The following is a 25,146-nucleotide window of genomic DNA, read 5'->3' as shown; positions in this document are numbered from 1 at the left end:
TAAGAAAATAGTAAGAGGAAATATAGGAACTTCATACAGATTATTGGTTCTCATATTCAGTATACTAACATAGAGTCATCTCACTGAAAATGTACTCAACCTCTTAGGGATATTAATATGAAATAATAAACAATCCTGTAAAATAAAACTTTTTCCCATTCTATAAGAGAAAAACATTTAGTAATATCTTTTGATTTCATTAAACCAGGAATTACAGACATTACGCTTTTGTAACACCCAAAAAAGCTACCTCAGTTTAAGAAAGGAAAGGAATGCTATTTTATTATTCCCCTGACTATCATTCTTTTGGTCAGAACAATAGCATTTAAAAAAAAAGTTTTTGATATGAAGTGGAAATAAGTAGATGCTGATAAAAATCAAAGCTGTATCTTTTTGAAGGCGTTAACGTCCTCTTAGTTGCACAAAAATATCACCCTTAAAAATATATTCACTCTCATTTTCCCAACACAATCCTGAGTTATTCAGTATCTGTATCAGTCATCACTTTTCTTTGTCTCCCTAGGCTTATCAACACTGCAAGCTGTGCTGGATTCCGCTGCTGAAAAGAAATGGCAAGTTACTGCCATCAATGTGGGAAACATCAACAATGACAAGAAAGATGAGACCTACCGATCGCTTTTTCAAGATCTGGAGTTAAAAAAGGAAAGGCGTGTAATCCTGGACTGTGAACGGGATAAAGTCAACGACATTGTAGATCAGGTTTGCTATTCTCTGTTTTCTAATGGCACCAAATATAGGCTATGCATGCAATGTCAGCAGTTGCAATGAGTATTTGTGTGAGGTGCTTAAACAGCAGTTTTTACTTTATGATTTATGTAAAATGTAGCGATGATCTGATGTGATCATCAATTAAATGATCTCTGGCTTCAGTTAACAATAGCAGATGGTCTTCAATAATGCTGACATGTCATACTAATCATTCAATTTATTCAATATATAGTTCCTGACTCTTATCTTTGGCATAAGTGTTGCCCTAAACTTTGATATTTTTAAATTGGAAATTTAAAATTTAATTCTGTTGAACTTTTTAGAGATAGAAAAATAAACATGGGGTCTCCCTGGCGGTACAGGGGTTAAAGTCTTGTGTTATCGGGCTATCGCCAGCCACTGTGGTATGAGTTCAATCCCCAGCCAGGGAGCTAACTCACATGGCTAAGCAGACCTCTCCTGCTGCTCCCCTCAGCAGTGTATTTCAGTAGATCTGGCTGTTCTGCTCCCCACTCTGTCTCTGGTGAATCCTCTCACCCCTGGCTCCTGGCCAACAACCAGCTCTTCCATATAGATAAATAAAATAAATCTTTTTAAAAAAGAAGTAAACATGTATTAAGTAAAAATAAATTTAGCCCTAATGGGAAGGTGAGTCATTTCTAAGTCTGTATTTTTGTCTAAATGGGTCTCTAATCTTCTGAAGGAGCTTGCACTTATTTTCCAAGAAGTAACTTTTTTCTCCTACTGTGTAGGAAGTAACTTTTTCCTCCTACTGTATGGGTTTTATGTAGCTGTGAAATGATTAATAGGTAAAATAAAAGTATATAAGAAAGACATATTTAGTTTACTAGATGTATTAATTTGGAGTCTTTTAAAGAGTAACATAATAGCAGAGATAAGGATGTTTATGTTTTCCTTATCACCTTACTTCCTTTCTAGTTGTTAGTTCAGGTTAGGGCAGTCAGGAAGAGCCTAACGATAAAAATAAATTCCACTGTTGAATAGATTGGGGAAGTGACCTGGAATGGTAATAAAGTAGCACTATGATTTACTGAGGAAATTCTCTTTTCCTGAATATTTACTTCATTTTCCAGCTGACAAGTGATGTGTGTGTGTGTTTGTGTGTGTGTGTGCGTGCACACGTGAAAATTATGGTAGCTGCTAGGTCCTTGGAATAAAGTAGGTCTAGGATTGGAAGGAAAATACACAGTTGAGTATAGATTTCTTGGTCTTCTATACTTTGAAGAGGAAATAACTAATTTTGTATAACACAAAGCATTTTGCAAACAAATGTTGATGAAGTCTTAATTGATATGTAACAATATAGGCCCTAAGACATACAAAATGGATTGCTCATGAAATATTGAATAACTGAATAAAACTAGCTTGTTATGAGATAGAAGTGTTGTATGGCAGAGAGGTGAACATTTCATTAGCAAAAATTTGATTCCCGTCTCAGGAGATGAAGTTAGGATTGTTTTTAACCTGAAGGTCTCTTGTTCAAATGTGAACCTCAACAATACATTTGAATTTCATAGGAGATTCTCATTAAAACTGAATTTTAATAATCATCATTAGTCTTTAGCTTAAAAAACTTTTAAGTATTCATGACTTATCATAATAAATATTGGTGAAGCTTGTATGAGAATAATTATTTCAAAAACCAGAACAGAGAAACTGGGAATATATGGAATGTAATGCTTGGAAGCAAATATAAGATAATGATTAAATAAATGTCCATATAGAGGCCCATTCAAAGTGCAAAGAATATTTTGCACATATATTATTTATATTTTCATAAGACATTCTTGCTTATATTTCATGGATGGTTGCATAATTCAACATGAAGACATTCTTTGTGTCTAGGATGATGGATGCAAACAAAGGTAAGAAAGAGTGGTGTGTGTTTCCCATGAACTCTTTGTTTTGACAGACAAAATGTACACACACAATACTGAAATATTGCAAGTTACAATACAGTGGGGTCTAAGAACATATTTTAGGTCTAAGAACCTATCTTAACAGGGTGAGATGATCAATGAAGATTTTACATTTTGGGTAGCATTTGGTTGGTTTGGATTCACTCATTTATTACTTCAGTAAATTGCTCTGAGTATCTAATAATATTTGCTGGCAGACAATGCAGTAGTTGCAAGAAAGTAATGTTAAAAGAGCAGGCAAGTCCCCATCAAAGTGAATATTCATAGTGTATTTTCAGAAACATATGCAATTGTAGACACTAAGTAGACACCATGAATGAAAGGAACAAGATGTTAGGAGAGACAATTACAGAAATTTGCATGGGCAGGACCTCCCTGGTGGCACAAGGGGTTAAGCACTACACTATGAAGCAATCCGCAGCCTTTGCAGCATGAGTTCAATCCCCAGCTGGCCAGGGAGCAACCCACAAGGGGAAGCAGGCCTCTCCTGTCTCGCCCGCTGCTCCCCTCAGCAGTGTATTTTGGTCAGTCTGCCTGTTCTGCTCTCCACTCTGTCTCTGGTGAATCCTCTCACCCGCCACATCTCTGGCCTGTATCCCAGCTCTTGTATGCTGGGGTATTTGCATGGGCAGATCACAGAAATTTGCATGGGCAGATCACAGAAAGCCTTCATGAGATCATTCACTTGCAAAAAAATGGGGTTAAGCTGTATTTTAAGAAAAGGAACCACCCTTTACTTACTCTACCACTACTGAACAACAGAACAGAGGCGTGATGAAACTTTATTGTAGTTCATAGTTAAAAATAGAACTAAACATTATTATTCTATGAATATTTTATCATTTGATAAAACCTTGGAGGTGCTTTCTAGCTTTAATTAAGTGGGAAAAAGACTTAGTCATCTAAAACATAGAAATTAACCTAAATTTTCTACTGTTAGTATAATACTAATAGTTTTTGTAAAGGAAAGAAGTGATGGTTAGGATGGCAGATGCTAATTCTTATATAGAAGGAGTGCTAGTGAAATTTCATTTTGCTAATGGTAGCACCATCTATGTGATATGTTTTTCTTAAATTCCCAGAAAGAAGATAGTCATGATTCACAAAGTAGAATGAATAGTGAGTAGAATCAAGAGATATCAAGAGGAAAGATTAGTGGACATAATCAGTTCAATTCAGCTGATGTTAATATAGTGTTCAATTTCTTGGAAAAGGCAATTTAGTTGTCTTACAGAAATATGTTTGAAAATAATATAAGTTCTAATTCCCTCCAAAAACTATCACTTCATATCAAAGCGGCATATGATAGAATCCTTCTCAAGATTTTGACCTTGTTCTTTAAGTGCATGTTATTTTGGAAGATCTGACTCTGGGATAAGGGAAAGTCAGAGAAGTCTTCTTCCCATAGGTGAGAATGTTTTTATTAAAACTAGAAGTTACATTTGAGTATGTAAGTGCTTGGACTAGATCATGACCATTTCACCTATTTCTCCTCGTAATTGATACAGACCAGTGAAAAGTCGCATTGATTCAATAATCTTCAAAACCATTGTGAACATCAACAAAACAGCCACTTGTTCCTTGTGTTTATCTTACCATTGATTTTTGACTTTGATGTGAAGAAAAATTAGCTTCTCTGATACTTTGCTGTCACGGGCTAGAAGCAATAATGTTCATTTGAGCTGAACTATAAACGGTTCTTAAGAGAGAAATATTATTTTACAGAATCATATAAGAATTCTTTTGTAAGCTTATTAATCTTTTAAAAATTATATAATATTAAAATTGTATTCATCTTTGTATGTAGATATGTGGATATAAGTTATCAGTTGTTGGCTTCAGATAGTTAATATTTTATTGAAAAGGAAAAAAGATCATTTTTGTCAGAATAGAATTACTGCTTGTTATGAATTAAACCTATTTTTGGTTTTATATTTCTTAAAATCCTACCCTGTTTTCCCTGTTGACAGAAAGGAGGCAATTAATTATTGTGTTTAGTTACTGAATTTTTGAAGGATAACATTCATGTGGCTGTGTAACATCGGGGGGAGGCCAGAGGCATGGAGTAAAAGATTCACCAGAAACAGTGGGGAAAAGAAAAAGCAGATTCATTGAAATACCCAACAAGAGAGTAGGGAGCCAGATGAGAATAGATGTCTGTGTAGAAGAAGGAGGTAAGGCTCTCTGTTATACTGTTTCCGTGGACTCTCTTACTGGGGACACCAGTTTGCAGAAAAAGTTTTCTGCTGGAGTGTCTGGTCTCTAGTGTTGGCCTTTGAAGAATGTGTCCTGGCACTGCTTCTGCATTCCTGGAGCTGGGCTGGCTTTTCTAGTCATGTGCTCAGTCTTTTGACCTGGTACCTTATCTGTTCAAGACTCTCAAGCTTACCTGCTGGCTAAGAAGTGGGGGCTTAGATTTGAACCTTATTAAAATATATTCTGACAACTTATAAAGTATTAAAATATATTGTTACATTTTCCTGAGAGAAATAAGCTTTGGATTTGGTAATTATATGTTATCAAATATGATTCATTGTGGAACATCATAAAATTGAGTAGATAAAATTCCATTTTTATGGAATCAGATCATAATATCAGTAATTTTACATTTACATTATTTACTAAATAATTGTTTCTTTATCTTTGCTAGGTTATTACCATTGGAAAACATGTTAAAGGGTACCATTACATCATTGCAAATCTGGTAGGTCTATTAAATAATATTTGTTTTTTTATAAAGATGCTAATTAATTTAAAATAAATTATGAATGACCAGCATTTATTGGTGATTTTTTTTAAATGTGTAACTTGATTTGATAGATTAGAAGATATGTTTGATAGATTAGAAGATATGTTTTCTGAACTTGTTTTAGATTTATTTCATACTTCACATTTTCTAATATTATTGATATTTGTCATTTATTTATGATTTCCTATTTTTATATAGAGAACACAATGAAAATTGAATCGCTATGGCTGATCACTTTTCCATCGGGATTCCTATGAAATTAATACTGTACTGAACATCCAAGTGCTTAATTATATATTCTTTTCTTACATATAATTAGTTTCATTAGATGGATTATTAATGCATCTAATAATTTAATACTTAAATTATTAGATGCATCTTTTTCCAAAATAGTTTTACATCAACAGTATAATGAGCTTAAAGTTTTATTGTTGCAAAGGTTTGCATTCTTTAAATAAAAGTGATCCTTGTGGTTGAGGATTCCCCTCTTTTCCAAGTTCAGAAAAAAGGTGAAAAAAAGAGAGGAGGAAAATGAGAGCTTATTCTAAATAGCATACACAATAGGATTCTGAAAAGGTTTTATATTTATGTAAATAATATCTAGTTCATGGCTTCTCAAAAGACACTATTTCTAGTAGTGGTGGAAATAGATGAAAAAGAAAGTTTGTACCATAGCAGATAAAATTATTTTCACTAGATGTTAGTACCTGTGATTTAAAATATTAAATCTTAATTTTAATTAAAAAGTAAATCTAAAATTGGAGAGGTTAATTGTTCAAGAGTAAATTTCTGTTTGGTCATAAAATGGCAAGTGACTATGAAAGTTCATTAGAAGTCCCCCTTATGATATTATAGGTCATAAATGACTCCCTGCCAGAGAAGCAAGAGTTAAATAGATGAAGCTCTTTATTCAGTCTCTTTAGAACCGCATTCTGTGTGGGGAACAGCCTGGACAGTCAGTCCCTTGTGTGAATTGTGCCATTTGATGAACAACACAGAGCCACATTGAAAGCTGTGATCTTTAAAACTGTCCAGATGGAGAAGATTATATTGGAACATTGAGAAATAATGACAGAAGGCGGCTCATCAATTTGAGAGTTGATATCTGATGCTATGAAAAAGGAAAGAAGTGTTTGAATAACCAAAATTAAAAAAGGCTTAAAAAAACCCCAATCATTAAGTTCATGCTGTTGCTGTGCCTCTAGGGACAATCTACCTAATGTTTTATGTGGACTCAAGTTCTGTTATATTTTTCAAAATACTCGGTATCCTCACCAGATGGAAGTTCTAGTGAATCCGTTTAAACAATGTGTAGAATGCTGCAATTTCTGAGAATTTAGAGAATACTAGAAAATTTCACAAATATTGAAGGATGCTACTAAGAGTTAATGGGCTTTCATTTTGCAGATTCTTAATTGGGAATGTCCCCTTTTGTCCTGTCCAGTGTCTAAGGAGTGTTCAAATGGATATTTATAAAAGAAAAATCTTCAGATATTATTATTATTGGTTAATTTCTTTAGGAATTGCTGAATGCTTGATAAGGCTCCCCAAAGTAGGCTGTTGATATAGTTCCTGATACAACATTTAAAAGGAAAACTTGCACATACAGTGATGAAGAAGTTGGCATAAGGGGATCTACTTCCCCTTCCCTAAGTGGGTCAGATACAGACAAAAAGCAGCCCTGTCTACCTGTCTCACTGACTACCTTACAGTGCAGAGCACTCCTGTATGAGTCTTGTGCATGCACAGAGAAATTCCAAAGAAATTTTTAGTGTATTTCTCTACAAATACACTAAAAAAGCACAACCAGACATTTAAGAAGTCTTTGTAATTCAAATAAACATAAACAAAGCAGGCAGAAGGCATGAGGAAAATATTTAAAATTGTAATGAATAACCACAGAGAAATAAGAAAAAAAAATAGCCACAAAAAATATGATGCTATGAAAAAGAAAATAATCAGAGAATAAAAAATAGTTCTGGGTAGTTATTTTTTCTAAAATAACAAGTAAAATTATAAGACTTAAGACAAAGTTGAGAAAATCTTACAGATTATGTAATGAAGAGATATATAATATAAATGGTATGTCTAGTGTAAACTAGAGGGACTTAGACATTTATCCTAAGGGTTATAATATCTTAATAGATAGGCTAGAAAATAGACTAGAGTAATTAAAGGAAATTAGCAAAGAATCATTCAGGAAAAATTCCAGTACTTAATGACACAAATTTCTCCAATGAGTCTACTCAATAATGAAAGATAAAAGACTTTCATATTTCAAAGGAAATTTCATGATGAAATTTTAGAGATAAAGAGATTTCAAGGGCCTCCCCAGTGGCACAGTGGTTGAGCGCTGCGTTGCAAAGCTGCCCACAGCCTCTGCAGTGCCGGGTCGATCCCCGACCACCGGGCGAGGGTCCCACATGGCACGCAGACTTCTCCTGCCTCCCGCTGCTCCCCTCAGCAGTGTACTTCGTCAGTCTGCCTGTTCTGCTCCCTGCTCTGGCTCTGGTGAATTCTCACCCTCCCGCGCTTCTGACTGTACCCAGTGCTTGTATAAATAAATAAATCTTAAAAAAAAAAAGAGATTTCAAAGGTTTCTGGCAGGTGGAAGGTGAGGAGGACTATAAAGCAAATCATATACAAAAATATTAGAAATCATGATGCTTTTTTCAATAGATATGGTAAAAGTCAATGAAATGATGCCTTCAAATTATGAGAGTTCTAACTTAAAATTCTACAGCCAGCTAAAATACTAGCCTGGCATCAGGGTAAAGCAAAGATATTTTCACACATTTAATGTCTTAAAAATATTACCCGCAATATGTCTCAAGAAACTGTTGAATAACAGAAGAAAGGAGTAAAACATGAGAGAAAACTGATCAAGAAAACAGGGGAACTTCTGAGAAAAGTGGTGAAGGCACAGTTTAGAGTAAGGGCTGCCAAGAGAATAGAAAGAGGAAACATAACAGAACAGAGCTGGAAGGGGAGGAGGCAATGTCCTGAAAATTTAAGATTCAGAAAACAAATGAAGTAGACTACCTGGTATATTTGACTATCTTATTTTTCAAACATGCTTTACTCATATAAACATGCAAAGTTTTCATTGAGCAACTGGAAAGAGACTAAAGATAGGTATATAAAAAGCTAGAGCAGTAAAAAAATACAGCAGTGAGTAACTTTGGAGTAAAACATTGTTGGAGAAGGAAAATGCAATCCTAGTAGAGTATTAGGATTTGTTGTAAATAACAGGATTTAAATATATAAAAAATAAATATTAGAATGAATGATGAGATAGTGTTTGGTCATGTAAACAAATTACATATTCATTTGGTGTAAATAAAGCCTCAATAAAATGCCTAAAATTGATAACTTAAGAAAGAGTATTACATTGCATCATGAGGAAATACAGAGGTAAGTACTGAAGACAAAAATTATTGAAATGGACGGCTGTGAGGCAGTTTAACTGGAGCACAGGTGAGGTAGAGCAGCTACTGTTAAGTTCTACTTTGTTCCTAATAGAAGCATCACGTGAGCATGTTCCCTCTCTAGGGATTTACTGATGGTGACCTATTAAAAATTCAGTTTGGCGGCGCAAATGTCTCTGGATTTCAGATCGTGGACTATGATGATTCCTTGGTATCAAAATTTATAGAAAGATGGTCCACACTGGAAGAAAAGGAATACCCTGGAGCGCACACGACGACAATTAAGGTTTGCTTAAGTTTCTGCTTCTTTCTATACTGTGAGAGGGGAGAAACTGCTAAAAATGTTTTACATTTTAATGGATTATTTATCCATTTGACTTCTTTTATTGAGTGGATTCACCACCAGGAATTTAGAACTTGACAGTAAACAAAAGCAAGGACCCTGCCTCTTTAAGGTCTAGTGCGAGAAAGACAATAAAGTCTGAATGAAGAATGCCAGGAAGTAAGGGAACAGCAAACTCAGAGACCCCTTTGGGCAAGAAGCCTTAGATTATTACAGTCTCTAGAAAGGCCTGAGGAGGCTATTGTTAAGCTAAGGTCTGAAGGATAAGGAGATATGGGGCTGTGCCTTAGAAAACTGCCAGTAAATTGAAGAATAATAGTTACCAATTTGTTCCTGATCTTCAAAATACTGTCAATAAACCTATTTATATGATCAAAATACATGAGTCAATAAAAACATCTATATTGATAATTGATATCTCCGTGTATGTCTATAACTATATACATATATGTAGATGTTGGTATATAGTGATTATATGTTTATTAACTGAGGATCTTATGACTAGTAGAGGTAAATTGGGTTCTATTGTTCTTCAATTGTTTTGCAAACATGATTTTCTGAAGGGATGTCTATCTTTCTACCATCTATCTCTATCTATCTGTCTGTATATATATCCCATGAGCCAGTCAGCCAGCCATAATTCCTGTTGTATAACCTGGTCTCTGGGGAACTATAGGAAGATAAAAATCTTAATTTGCTTTAGTAATTATTTAAAAAAGTATAATATTTTATGTGATTAAACAGAGCATCTGTGGATGCTAAATGCAGTGAACCGCTCTGGTATAAGTACCGCCATGTCTGTTCCCCAAGGGTTGAACATGCTGGGTCTTCACTTTTTTATTCAGTACAATTTATTGTGTATACAAATATATGCATATATTTACTTGCATATAGTGAACACTTCTGCTGCTAGTAGCAGGTGTTTTTTTGTTGTTGATCACTTTATTTAGAGCAAGATAAAGAGTATAACTTGGGAGTGATGGATCGAGGAGTAACTGGGATCAGATATTCACGTTTGTGGTGAAATAGGATTTATGAAAATTAAGAACAAAAGCTGCAAAGCAATTTCAAATGGATAGTGATTTTTGTGTACCTGTTTGTATATTATAAATCAGATTATGTATTATACAGTGAGGGGCTCTGCTGCTTCATTTTCTCTCACTATTGTGTTTATATATTATGGAGTTGTGTTTTTTTTTCCTGGACTTAATGGAAAAAAATAAATATACATGTTGAGCTTTAAATTTGTGTTTGGCTGTGAGACTCTTAGATAAGTATTGGAAGTTTTGATGTTCTCTGCCTTTGGATGTGTAAATGCATCCTTTAAATTTCAAGTCAAATTCAGCAAACATCCCACAGGATGTTAAAAAATAACCTAGAGGTAATTTTTATCAAAATTAGGTAACTTGTTTGATGACCTTGATTGAGATTCAGCATGGATTCTATTGACAGCAGCATTTCAGGCTTTTAGAGGAGCCTTGAGGTGGAAAAGCTCTTTCAGTTCGTGTCAGTGTAACTCTCCACAGTGTTCAGTCAAGTGTGAGGCTGACCTGTTCTGTGGAAATGAGGCTTCCATCAACTCGGAGATGGTGCCAGTTAAGTTCTCTGAGGAGGAGCCCTGTGGTACCATCCTCAAATGGTACCAGTGTCTTCCTTTAAATATTCTATGAGTCATTGAGTTGCCTCCCACTGCCTCCTGCTGTGAGGAAAGCAAAATGAGATGATTTTTTTTCTCATGGAAGTCATATCATTATTATTCATGTCTCATGCATCCAAATGCAAGGCAAACACGGGGTGTGAGAGATCTTTGGCAATGCACTCTGCTAACATCTTTACAAAACCTGCTGCCGGATTTTACTCTGTTGAGACCTTGATGGCGACCTTTCTCTGCCCTCTTCTACTGTAGTTTTTCCCCTTTAAAGTGCCACCTTTTCACTTGCTTCTGCCAAAGTTCCACAGATCTTTCATCGCTGGGTGTTTTAAAGCACATAGGCTTATAAATTAGAAAACGTGGGTCCTGCTGCACTGTTTGACCCCATGTCCCATCTCCTCATCTGCACAATGCAGTCCTGGCCTTAAATTTCCAGGTTGCAAACATTTACAGACACTTAGGATGGCTTGGAAACATGGGTGCCAATAGGAGGCATTTTGGGTGGCCTTTAAAGTTTGATAAAAAGAACCGAAAATCTGTGGGGTGAATACAGCTTTGGGTGGGTGTTTGTTCTAACACAGACACATTGCCTATCTAGTAGAGGGCCAGAAACTAAATATAAGAAACACAAAAAACCCTGCCTTGGATAATCCACAATCAAATTAGAGGAGACACACATGTCAATAAGCAAATACAATTGAGAACATTTCATGCAAAATATGCCAACACGCTGCTGTATGATTAGGGCAGTGTAAAGAAAGAGAGGAGCTGGAAGGAGAGACAGCTGAGTACGATTTTTATGTCACTGAAGAGGAAAATATTGGGGGTGGTGTTGGGTAAGGGGGGGTGACATGTATAGGAACTGAATGGATGTAGCAGAATACAGAGTCAAGAAATGCACTCTTTTTTGGTGCTCCAAGAATTGAAAATATTTGGGACAGTTGGGAGTGGCTTGTTATGGGGTTGCCAAAAGGTGAGGCTCTTCAGGTGTCAACATGTCAGAGGTGGAAATTACAAGATGGGAACACTTTCATTATTGTGTGTGCTCTGTAAGCAGAAGAGAAGAAGGAAAACTACAGAGGGGACCATTTAATTTTTCCTAAATAAAAACAGGTAACATATTCTCAATATATTATCTAAGGAAATATATCAAGGAAAGGGAGCAAAAATACCTCTAGTGAGATTATTTTTTATTTGTTTTTTGGGGTCACTGATTGTAGTAAGTAATGATAATTTCCTGATAATTTATATCTTGTTTTACTATACTACAATAAAAACCTGTTTCATAGGCAGAAAAACCTAGAAAAATGCAATTTATTATATTGAATTTTCTTTATGATTAGGTTTCAGAAATATCAGTTATATCAAGTTAGGGAAGATATAAATCAATTATTGTTCAAGCCGTAGACTTCCCCAAAAGCTGTTCAACTTCCCAGCTTCCTAATTAAAATCAACCATATTCAATAAATATGAATACAATGTTATATTAGTTTCAATATTTAATGTATTTTAATAACCACCAAATATAGATGGGAAATGTTAAATTTCTTTATTCTTTCATCTTGTACAAATCATGGCACAAGGATTTTTAAAGCTGATTCTCTGTAATTTGCTACAATATTAATTCATTTCTTTATCATTTCAGCTTCCATTCAATAAATATTTAATGGGTTTCTTCTCTGCAAGCAGACACCATCTTAGATGTCAAAGAAAAGACAAGGCATTTGCATTCTTCAGACTAGAAACCAGCAATTACCTTGTTTAGCATTGATGGAAATTGTCATATTGACGTCTTAGAATCCATGCATTCAAAACAAATCTGATTTCCCACCACTGCTCCCTCTTCAGCCCCTGCACATTATTCTTTCAGAATTCTTTCCATCTCAGTTGATGGGAACTTGGCTTTTCAATTGCTACTTGGACCGAAAACTTGAAACTGTCCTTGACTTCTCTTTCTTTGCTTGCCCATATGCAATTCTATCTGTTCTCACTTCGCATCACTTCTGCAGACATCCTTGCTCCAAACACCATTGTCTCTGCTGGGATGAGTGCAGTGGTCTCTCCCAATGGTTTTCCTGCTTCTATATTTGCCCCAGTATCTCCCTTGTTTGTGATCCTTTTAAAACAGAAATTAGATTATGCTTCTACCCTGCTCCAAACACTCAAATGGCTTTCTGTTTCAGTTGGGTAAAAGCCAATGCCATCCCATTAGCCTGTTGAGACCCTATATTCTTTGTCCCATGTGACTTTACCTCTTGGCACTCTCCCCCATGCTCACTACACTTCAGCTACTTGACTTCCTCGCTGTTCCCTCAACAACACAGAAGGAACCTACCTAATTTAGGAACTGTGCACTGACTCTTTCTTCCGGATTACTCACCCCTTAAGGATTTTGATGGGTAAACCTCCTGCACTCTTTAGATCTTTGTTCAGATGCTATCTTCTCAAGGAAGCCCAGTGCAGCCTCTCTACTCAAATTGTAATCTCTCCATCCATCAGGTTGTATCCCGCTGTCGTTTCCCCTGATCCAGTTTTTTCCCATGATTACCTTCTAGTGTACAGTATTTGTTATTAATTTGTTCATTGCATTATTATCTATCTCCTTCTGTTTAAAAGTAAGTGTCACAAGGAAGCAGATTTTTATTTTTTGCTGCCTGTTTCATTACTAATATATATCTCAAGTTCCTAGAATAGGTCCTGGCACATAATAACTATTTAATAGGAGCTTTCTAATGAACAAATAGGAGGAAAGCAAAGGTCACATGGTAGCAAAGGTCATGTGGTAGTATTTGCAAGAAACCACTAATCTTACAGTTTAAGATCTGGAAATTAGAAAAGTTTCTATAAGGTAGGGAGGGAGTATAATGGACTATGGTGGTACATTATGGGTGCTTTGAAGTAGGAGTGCTATGGTTACAGTGCCAGAAGGGGAGAATCCTACACTTCCAGATACAACAGTAATGTAAACCAATGTTACCTCGATTTAAAAAAGGAAGAAAGAAAAGATTCTAGGATGAAGCAATATAAAATGTGAATCCTGAATGAGCGGTAGACAGTAGGAGAGTGAAAGAAAGACAGTGCCTCTCTGTAGAGGAAATAAGTTTGACATGCATGGAAAATGTAAATATTTCCTTAAGGCTGGAGGATGAACAGAGGTGTTTTGAAGAAATACTGAGACCTAGTCCTTTGGAAACATGTAGGATCCAAATTGTGTATGCCTTTTTGACATACTGATCAGCTTTTGCCGTATTTTAAGTGCAATAGGGAACCACTAGATGACTGTGGTTTGGACACAGGGAGATTCCAATGACTACTTTGTAATGTAGTTAAAGGGATGCACATGACAGCTAAGGAGCTGTTAGGAAGATCTCACAAACAACCCAGGCAGCAGATGATAGTTATCTGAAGTGAGGTTGTGGCTTGAAGGTGGAAGGAAATACATGCAAATTCTTTATTTGAAAAAAAAAATAGCAAACACCAAAATTGCTCACATATACTATTCTGATATAATCGAGTTGAGAGATATTTGTGAATTACAGCCATGACCCTGAAACACTGTGTGTCAGTTATCTCATTTGCCCTGAATGTCATACAGTGGTCTATACAAAATACACACATACTGGATACTTGTTGAAATGAAGAGTAATAAAATGAAATATAGGCAAACACTTTGAAAATGGCAGGTCACTGAGAAACAAAATAGGCAATTATCGTCACCATGAAATTTGGTTTAAGTTTCTGCCCTGCCGTTTGTTATGCTCATTTATTCAGCCTTGACAGAAAAGTGGTGTTATTTCTCTTGATGAAATGTGAAATCACTGAGGCAATCAGACCTGCCCTTCAGGGCACCTGGATTTCAATGAAATCCATGAAAGTGAGCATTTTACCTTCTTACCATCTTTTTTCAAAAAGAGGCAGATTATGAAGATGAGTTGCTGCTACCTCAAAAAACAATTTGCAAATATTTCCATTTTTTAGATAGGTCCTCAGTGCTTTGGGTATCGTCAACAATGTGCAAGGAGTAACTATCCATTCTACCTTGTCGTGTCAGCAGTTAAAACCTTAGTCTGACTTTTGTGTCTGTAAAATCCTGCTGGTGTTAAGGAACTCAACCGTAATACGTGACTGACATTTCTGTGGTGCTTTAAATAATGGCTTTCCCACAAGAATCTCATTTCACTCAGGAAACGACTTGAAGCACAGACTCAAACTTTTTTAATTGCTGTCCTAAGAGAGTTATTAGGTCTGTCTGAAAATAGTATAATCTTTTTCAGTCTAGTAATTAGCACCGTGCATTAAATAGTACCCTGATGGCCTAATAGAATTAATTCTGCTTCTTGAATGTTTTAACGGACCAAAACTGTGGCTGACACATTGACATTCTCTACTGCTAGTAGAAAGGCATTTTACCCACAACTTACTATGTGTACATCTACACTCACACACATACACACACACAATGTTTAAATTATATATAAATATATAGATATTCTATATTAAAACAATCATATATAAACACATCTATAATTGTTTTATACTGTTTAAATAGTTGAAACAAACCCATAAGTTAAAATTTTATATTGATAGCATTTTATATTTTATAAAAAATAATTGAAAAATATATTGAACTTTTAAATATCTATTAACCATTCATTGAAGTTAAATATCAGGAATTACAATTGCTGGATCATATGGTGAAAGTAAGTGCTAGAAACTGCTAAACTGTCTCCCGAAGTGGCTGTACTATTTTGCATTCCTACCAGCAATGAAAGGGACTTCCTTTTGTTCCACGATGCTAAGTTTTTAAGAAGATTTTTGACTTTATGCAGTAAAGTTTCAAAGGGCACATGTTCAAAAGGTAAATTAAAGAGGATCTTATCACAGACAGCTCTTTTCCAGAGAGTGGACTGCAGTTGAATTTGAAATTAAGTGAATAATTTTATAATATATTTCCTAATACTGGTCTTTTTACTATGGCTCTATTGAATTCTTGGTTATTGTTAAGAAACTTAAAGAAAAAAAAAAGATGTTCCAAAATGTTCTTTAGAGGTTTAATTATTATTGCAGAGCTCATCATTTTGGACCCCGTTGATTATTTTGCAAAATGAAGCAACTGAGAAGCACATTGTCTAAGTTTCTCTAGAGAAATATCAGAGTATAATAATTTTATTTAACTAAATAATTCATGCTATTTTAAAAATGAATATTTAATATTTACCAGGTCATAAAATTTTTAACATCCCAAAGTATGTTACCAAAAACACTATTTTTGTGGAAAGTCATTGCTTCTAGGAAATTTTAATATGGTAGTAAGCTTGAGCAACACAAAGTTAAACTGAAATTGTCACTACAGGTTTCTCAGGACCTGTAATGTGCCAATATGAGTATCACTTTCTGCACTTACTGGATCCCAGAGAGTGAAGCAGGATAGTGGCTTTCAAGACATTGTAAATCAACAAGTTAGTTTTGCAACCGTCTAGGTAGTAATAATAGGAAAAAAGAAGGCAAACATGTTGGTCAATAACTTGTACTTTTAGCATATATTATAGTTCCCCCGCTTCTCATTCTCTGTAACTCTATTCATTCAGTGTGGTATATTCCCACTAACTGTACCTTCTGCCTCAGTGCATCTAAGATGAATGAGTTTCCTGGGACTCCAAACATTCTGTTCTAAAATCAGGTAAGTCCCAGGCAAACCTGGACAGTTAGCAACCTCAGTATTCCAGAAACATAGAAATCTGGATTCAAATTTTACCTTTGAAACATATTTTTGTGACCCTGAGTAAAATATAACTTAATTTTTTTCTATTTTATTATTTTTTACATGTAGTACTTCTGCCAATATTGATGACCGTATAATTTATTATAAACCTGCAGTTTTCCTGATGAAGGGTGATCTGTAAGGACAGCAACTGTGTTTACCTTCCGTCTCTCCCCAGGATCAGCATGGGGCCTGTCTGATGGAGGGTGCTCAGAGAGGGTGGATTTAATTAATTACTTATTGAAGGAGCATTGGTTTATAATGCTGTCCAAGATTCAGAGGATCACACCTCTTCAGATGTATGTTACCATACACGACCCATCACCAAGGCACTAAAATGTTTCTAACATGGCATCTTCATCAGTAGATTTGGAATAAAAATATTTTTGCTTAGGATTTTTTTTTTTTGAAACACTTATTAGGAAATAATCCAGCTCAAGTTTGGCACATAGAGAGGTTAACATAAATTCCTATTCCCTCACCTTTCTTTCCAACACTACTATGACATAGAAGACACATTGATCTCCTTATTTCGTCAACAAGAAATACTGGACACTGTGTAGTCATCTTGCCCAAGATAGTAGAATAGGAAACAGTAAAGTCAAGGCTGGGACCCTGTCTTCGATGTTAACTGCAGTGCTTTCAAACTATGCTCAACTCAATTTTAAGTGTTGAGGAAAACTTTGAGAAAGTGGCCACCCTGGGGGATTTTGTAACATTGTTACAACACCTAAAGTCTTTAACTTCTGTTGTGAATATTTTTTCTATCTTAGCAATATGCAGATAACATGTTTACGAATAGATGCTACCATAATTTTTTACATTTTGCCTATTTATCCTCTTTATATATGTGTGGCTGTGAGAACAAATAAGTTCCTCCAAATTGAGAAGGCAGTTGAGTCTAAAGATCAAAGAAGGCACCTCCACAAATCACAATTAAAGTTTATTAATGTGTAAGGGGCCCTCAACACCGGAGCTGGTGGACAGAAGTTTAGTTAGACGGGATCCACACCACCCACAGATAAGGGTCCTTTTATCCCCTGCTTAGTATGTGGACTGATTCTTGTATAAAATTAATGACGTCAGATATTGGGTGGGGGAGGAGACATACCCCATGTGTCTCTGTGCTACTAAGATGACAGAAATTTGTGAGGATCATAAGTACAGGTTAATACCAATGAATGAAACAATGGGGTTGCTGGTGATCCTCCCAGGGTAAGGCAGCTATCAGGCATTGGTCTAAGATGGTGTCCATACAAAATAGTCACTTTGATTTTCCTATAGAATATTCACTAAATTCTTAATGTACATAGATCTTCTTTTCATCCCTCTTTTTTTTTTTTTTTTTGACTGTTGGAGTACTGTTGTCTGGTGTCAGTGATTACAGTAGTATGTTATTGAATAACATGTGCTGACTATTGGGCATAACACACATGTTTAAAATGCATATTTAATTTTATTTTTCAAAAATAAGTCTCAATAAGTGTACATTTAGAGTGAAATAAAAAGCGCATTTGGAAAATGGACCATAAAAATATTTTCCCAGATTTCTTAAGTGTAGATATGATGTGATTCTGATATAGTGCTGCAAAGCATAATGACCCCCCACTGACATATAAATTCCCAACTCAGCTGAGGAATTTCACAGAACATAAACATCGGGACAGAGATGATGCATTTGTTTTCAAAGAAGGAGATAGTTGCATTGCCATCATGTTCCTTTCAAATTAATTTCCATCTAGTTTAGTGACTGGTATAATAAAGCTGATATATTTAACTATCCAATCAAAAATGTGAACATATTTGTTTAGAAAAATAAATGAGCCATATATGTAGAACATAAACAAAAAGGAATTCTGAATATGAGATTGTTGATTTTCTCTTAGCCCAGAAGTGTGTTTCTGTGATTGTGACTTTTAATTTAAAATGATAATAGGTCTGAGACTGGATTAGATTTGTACATTTAAAAGAGGTTGAAAAGATTTCTCTTCTTAGTGTGCTCATGTTTTGAATCATAATTATTTTATGCTGTATGGGCCTGAGTGCTTTTATTTTATCCAGCCCAATCTTATTTTTTAATGTAGCTCACCAACTGTTAAGGATCTCTAAAACACTTAGCAGATGAATTTATAGATTTCTTATAGTAATGGAAGCAAGCTGACTCAAGGAAGATTTTGGCTTTTAGCTACTCTACTTTTTAATATAAATTGAAATAATTCTTTTCTATAATTTCCAATTTATTTAATTTAGAATCCATTTCCTATTCAGTGACCTGGAGCTTATTGTAAAACAGACATTGGCAATGAGCTGACGGTTGCTGCATGAGAAAGCTAATTAATGTTCATCTTTCCTTTAGGAGAATAAAACAGATACTTAAGTGTGATACTTATATCCTGCTGTGATATTCCTTATTTTCCAAGAATTTTTAAAGTACATATCATTTGAAATAATGCCTGTGATATAAAATGGCTTTTTTAAAAAATGGTGCATTGATAGTCTAAAATGAAAACTTGGAAAAGAAATATAATTATATTTTCTCCTTAAAATAATTTTGCTTATAATATTTCTTTCCCTTTTTCATTAAAATGACATGACCATTTTTTAACCATTTTTTAAAGTGAAATAGAAAATTTATTTTAATGTGATATGTGCAAATTAGATTTTGATATTCTGATAAATTCAAATTCAACTTTGAATAATTTTGTAGTTACTTTCTTTTTGTTGAAAAAAATTAAATTATTTCTAATAATGTTTTTTAATTATTTATAATTAGCATATTCATTAGTACTCATATTAACAAATCTAACCTTTATTAGTATCACCTGGATAAACTTAAGAAAATACCCTCCTAAGGCCCCTGCAGATCTATGTTAGCATCATTAAAGCTAACCTAGACAGTGAGGATCCTGGAACTAAGCAGCCTTTGTCAAATGTTTCTGTTAGACCATGGAGGAACATTTATTTGATGATTTGATAATTTATATAACACCAGATGGGCTAAAAAGTGAAACCTGATGAAAAATTTATTAGAAAATAAATCATCACAATCATTATGAAAAGCTCTCACCTGAAATAGCTGAGATATTAACATAATACAAATTTTTAGTGCCATGAGCTCCTTCCATAGTCCCACCCTTCCTACTACTGCTCTGAGATTCTTAGGTTTCTGAATGCAAAAATTTTACCTAAATCCTGGGACTTTGATATGTATTGTGTCGTGGTCCGATGATTTCCAGTGGCAGTGAGTTCTGGGTTTTCTCCCATTCTTATGCAACGCGTGCTCTACTTTTCAGTATACTTCTGCCCTGACCTATGACGCTGTCCAAGTGATGACGGAAGCTTTCCGCAACCTCCGGAAGCAGAGAATTGAAATTTCTCGAAGGGGGAACGCAGGAGATTGTCTGGCCAACCCTGCAGTCCCCTGGGGACAAGGTGTAGAAATTGAAAGGGCCCTCAAACAGGTCAGTCACTCAAAAATCATTGTCTGGAACTCAACAATACTACCTTTTTCTCCCCTGTGAAATTAGTCATACTGTTTTATTCCTTATGTTTAGATATATTATTTTACAATTGCACAAAAGCAAGTAGAAGAGTAAAAAGAAACCTTAATAAATGCACTTTTCTTGACTTGAGATCAAAGAGAATAGCCTATTTGTATCTTCGGTTGAAGTAAATTTATAAGTGTGATCCTTTTCATTTCTCCGTTAGGTTCAGGTAGAAGGTCTCTCAGGAAATATAAAATTTGACCAGAATGGAAAAAGGATAAACTATACAATCAACATTATGGAGCTCAAAACTAATGGGCCCCGGAAGGTAAATGATTAATGATATAAGGCTAGTTCTCTCTCTCTCTCTCTCTCTCTCTCTCTCTCTCTCTCTCTCTCTCTCTCTCTCTCTCTCTCTCGTCTTCCAAAGGGTCCTAGAGATACATGTCTACAGTTGAACAACTTCTAGAAATAGATATATTTTTGATTATTTTTCTAAATTGGTTCTATTTATTTCTAGTAAAACTGAAATGTGTTCTTCAAATGACTTTAAGTAAAATTGTTATGTTTTTATATACCAATATAGAGAAAAAGGTCAATGACAAGAGAAAGAACTATTATTGAAAGTTTATGGTGGAGAAGAGAAAACGTAGCCTGTGCAAATAAGCATGTAGCTGTTCAATTCAATAGCTTTAAAAAAAAAAACTGTTATGACTAAAATGCTAGGTTTGAATTTTATTTATATTTCTGTAAGATCACACCCAAATTACCTATGAAAAGTGAACATGAAGAGACAAACCATTTTTAGGAATTTGTTTATTTTTATATTGAATTTCTATTCTGATTAGATTTACATATATAAAAGATACATAACTGTTTCAAGGAAGCACAGTTAATGTAGGTTGAATTTTGGACTCAGATATAGATTTGAAGATGATTAAGTGCTTCGCTAATACAAAGGTCGTTTATCCATGTGTCTATTTTCTGTAAACTTTTTCAGATTGGGTACTGGAGTGAAATGGACAAAATGGTTGTGACCCTTACTGAGCTTCCTTCTGGAAATGACACCTCTGGACTTGAGAATAAGACTGTTGTTGTCACTACAATTTTGGTACTTAGTTACATATGCCTATATTTTCATTTACTTTTTCTTATGAAAAATATCTGTCAACCAGATATTTATATATTTATTATATATATATTTATTAGGACAATTATGAAGACAGCATTGCATTTGCAATGATTGAATTATTTATTGCATTAGTGTATATTGCATATATATTACATTTAGCATTTATAATACCAAAGCATTAGAAATATCCCCTAAAAATGAAGTGATGTAAAAATTAGAAAAAATGAAAAAATTTAAAAAGTGAAGTGTAAACTGTTGCATCAAAGTTTATCAGGGATAGTCTTAGAGCTTTCATTGTATTTCCTCAGGTTTTTTGGTTGTCCATTACCATATACATGTGGGTGAACGTGGATAAACTCTATCTTTAGATTTGTTACTGAGCTTAATTATGTCAACTTCTCCTTCACAAGAAAAGGTGAACTCCTTAGAGACAAGAATGATCACTCCTCTTTTTACCATAAATCTCAACACACTTATTGACATAAAAGTGTCAATAAATGTGCATTGCATTGAACAAATGAGACAAAATTAAACTAGATTTTGAACCTCTGGGCTTTGGATGGATGGGAGATGAGAATTATCATGACAAGCTGTTGGTGAAATGAAATGGAGTTCAGTAAAGGATATAATATTCAGATAAAGCAATTTTAATTTGCTTTCCTAAACAGTGAGGTAGTAAATTTGTGGGATTCATTATCCTTATAATACAGAGAAGAAAATACAGATAAGCAATTTGATAAGAAACATTGTTAAGAACTTGGAAATATCAATACCTTAATAGGTGCAGGCTGGGTATTTGAGGATTTTAGCTTATATCATGCAATTAAGAAGAACTACCTCATCGAGACACCAATTATCATTGGTGCCACTTTCCAATGGAGAATATTGTGATCTGTTATTTTTATACTTCCTCTTTCTTCTGCTATTCTCTGGCTGTCTTTGTGTCATCATTCAATGGTATTATGTCTTAGATGAAATGAAACCTGAAATCTAAGGGGGTGGAATCAGTGCATCACCTGGAAAATAATTCTTTACTCCTTTAACCATGAACCTAATTTCCTCATGAGCCTTATCCTTGAAACAGCAGTGTGCAGGATAAATGCTGGCTGTTGGGCTTGGAATGGTCTTAACCACAGTGAGTATGATGGATCCAGAGTTGTATAAATAGATGCTGAGCAGCATTCTTCCTCATTAAGCCTCAGAATTACAAACATGACAAGGAAAATTGCCAACAGTTTCTGCATTTGAGTTTCAGTTGCTCTGGTATGACTAGGAACAAGCCATGTGCATGAAATACAATGGTAGACATTTGAGGACCTTCCAGAAACATTATGCTTAATTACACCCTCTAACACTGCCCACCATCTTTATTCTTAATGTTTCTGACTACAAGGCTATTATTAAACCAGAAGATTTGATTTAATGAGAGTAAATAATCACAGCTTTTTTTTTGTAATCAGCTAATGCACTGTCTTTCCATCTAGGAATCTCCATATGTTATGATGAAGAAAAACCATGAAATGCTTGAAGGCAATGAGCGTTATGAGGGCTACTGTGTTGACTTGGCTGCAGAAATTGCCAAGCATTGTGGGTTCAAGTACAAGTTGACAATTGTTGGGGATGGCAAGTATGGGGCCAGGGATGCAGACACGAAAATTTGGAATGGGATGGTTGGAGAACTTGTGTATGGGGTAAGTATACCTCTTCCCTTATGTAAAATTATCCAGCTTGAACTGCTGTTCACAGAATATTCCCTGTAAAGTGCCTATATCTTAAGGCTGTTGGTTACCACATTGCTCTAGGAATACTTATTTCCTTATGAACATTTGAAGATTAAGGATGAAGTCAGAAGCAAACAAGCATCTAAACTGAGATAGGCAATTCATTTGTCTTGAAGGATATGGTAAAATTACCATACCTCTTCCCTTAGGTAAAATTATCCAGCTTGAACTGCTGTTCACAGAATATTCCCTGTAAAGTACCTATATCTTAAGGCTGTTGGTTACCACATTGCTCTAGGAATACTTATTTCCTTATGAACATTTGAAGATTAAGGATGAAGTCAGAAGCAAACAAGCATCTAAACTGAGATAGGCATTTCATTTGTCTTGAAGGATATGGGCATGTGTATTGTTCAAAGGCTGCAAAGGCATAAATGCAGTCTAGAGATGTAATTATCGTAATCAAGCCAGATGAGCGTACTATGCATTTATAAAAAGGAGGGCTATTTGAGGAACAAATTGCTCTTTTTTTATTCTTTACTAGGACTCTGCAGGGAAATAATTGTTGCTATTTTCCCTGATTTCCTTTCCTTCCCTTTTGCTCCAATGATGTAACCATGATTCCATACTGACCATGACTCCAGGTACTATTATTTTCCTTTGTTTCCCTTACAGAAAGCTGATATTGCAATTGCTCCATTAACTATTACCCTTGTGAGAGAAGAGGTGATTGACTTCTCAAAGCCCTTTATGAGCCTCGGGATATCTATCATGATCAAGAAGCCTCAGAAGTCCAAACCAGGAGTGTTTTCATTTCTTGATCCTTTAGCCTATGAGATCTGGATGTGCATTGTTTTTGCCTACATTGGGGTCAGTGTAGTTTTATTCCTGGTCAGCAGATTTAGCCCCTACGAGTGGCACACTGAGGAGTTTGAAGATGGAAGAGAAACACAAAGTAGTGAATCAACTAATGAATTTGGGATTTTTAATAGTCTCTGGTTTTCCTTGGGTGCCTTTATGCAGCAAGGATGCGATATTTCGCCAAGGTTGGTTACTCGCCTGCTTCAACTTTGTGCATTTTAGGTCTCAAGTGGACATTCATGGTGTTTATGAATTCACTCTAAAGAATTTGCCAGCTGCCGACTACCTGTCCAAGCCGTTAAAACTTAAGGGCAGAATCTTATAATCGGCATAAGTCTGTGAAATATTTGAGCAATGTTCTTCGAATGTTGAGCTTATATTTCCCTGGTGAAATTATACACACCATGGAGAGGCTATAAAATGCATAAGGTTCCTATCATTCCATGCCTTCTTGGAGGGGTACCGTGTTTTTGCTGCATATTCTCATTTTACAGTCATCTGTGTGTTGACCCACAGACCTGTATATGGGAAAATGGGCTACATAAGTTATTAACTACAAAAACAACTTGCTTACAAAACTTCATTAGCACACATCCCATCTTTTCTCTTTTATGTTCCCATTGTTAGCTCATGATAAAGGGTCTGAGAGATTTACAAGCAAAAATTTTAAGGTTAGGTTGCTGGGTTAGAATGAATGTATAACATATTTTGCAAGCATCTGTTGATAAATATACATGGTTGGGTAATGATGGCTGATTCATTACAAAAGCTTGTGCCATATTGAATGGTAAGATACACAGCATGGGATAAATTCAGACATCTCTGCTCTCATTAGTTGTGCTATTTCTCTCCTTGATTGCCTAGTTGCAATGAATATATCCAAAACATATATTGCCTTTGTTCATGTTACATACATGAATAAGAATGACAGCCAGGTCTTTCTTTTCAGAGGAATAAATCATACTTTTTCTCCTGTGATAGTTTTCACATTTAAAGCTTAAATGATTATTTATCTGACACATTTTAATTTGGACAGGGTTATCTACAGAATACCTTAATAACGAGCAAAGGCTGTACCTTTTCTAATGCTATTTAATTCTATTGTTAGTTTTTGAGCACTTTGGAGAATAAGAGATTAATTCAAAAAGCATCCAGCGAGGTAATGGAAATATATTACGTAGACAGAAATTATCAATGGCATAGTTCCCTGATAGATCATATTTTTATGGATTACAGGATCTAAACATCTTAATTCCATCATTACTATAATATTCCCTGTGACTTCTCTAAGAGACTGCATACAAATGTGTAATTGTGATGACCTCTAACAAAATGCATATGATTAA

General features: G+C 35.0%; 1 protein-coding gene across 1 annotated transcript in view; it reads left to right on the top strand.

Moving 5' to 3' along the window:
* Positions 1-25,146, top strand: part of GRIA2 (glutamate ionotropic receptor AMPA type subunit 2) — a 99,644-nt gene that overhangs the window by 51,123 nt on the left and 23,375 nt on the right. The window contains exons 4-11 of the mRNA XM_054690185.1: positions 524-720; positions 5,320-5,373; positions 8,971-9,132; positions 19,895-20,062; positions 20,310-20,414; positions 21,087-21,197; positions 22,703-22,909; positions 23,615-23,985. Of these exons, the coding sequence (XP_054546160.1) occupies positions 524-720; positions 5,320-5,373; positions 8,971-9,132; positions 19,895-20,062; positions 20,310-20,414; positions 21,087-21,197; positions 22,703-22,909; positions 23,615-23,985 (1,375 nt within the window). The remainder of the gene's footprint in view (positions 1-523; positions 721-5,319; positions 5,374-8,970; positions 9,133-19,894; positions 20,063-20,309; positions 20,415-21,086; positions 21,198-22,702; positions 22,910-23,614; positions 23,986-25,146) is intronic.

The sequence above is a fragment of the Talpa occidentalis genome, unplaced genomic scaffold (assembly GCF_014898055.3).
Source record: "Talpa occidentalis isolate TD23 unplaced genomic scaffold, MPIMG_talOcc4v2.1 talOcc4.8, whole genome shotgun sequence".
NCBI classification, from domain to species: domain Eukaryota; kingdom Metazoa; phylum Chordata; class Mammalia; order Eulipotyphla; family Talpidae; genus Talpa; species Talpa occidentalis.
The sequence above is the reverse complement of the archived record's forward strand: the minus strand, read 5'-3'. Positions and strand labels throughout refer to the sequence as shown.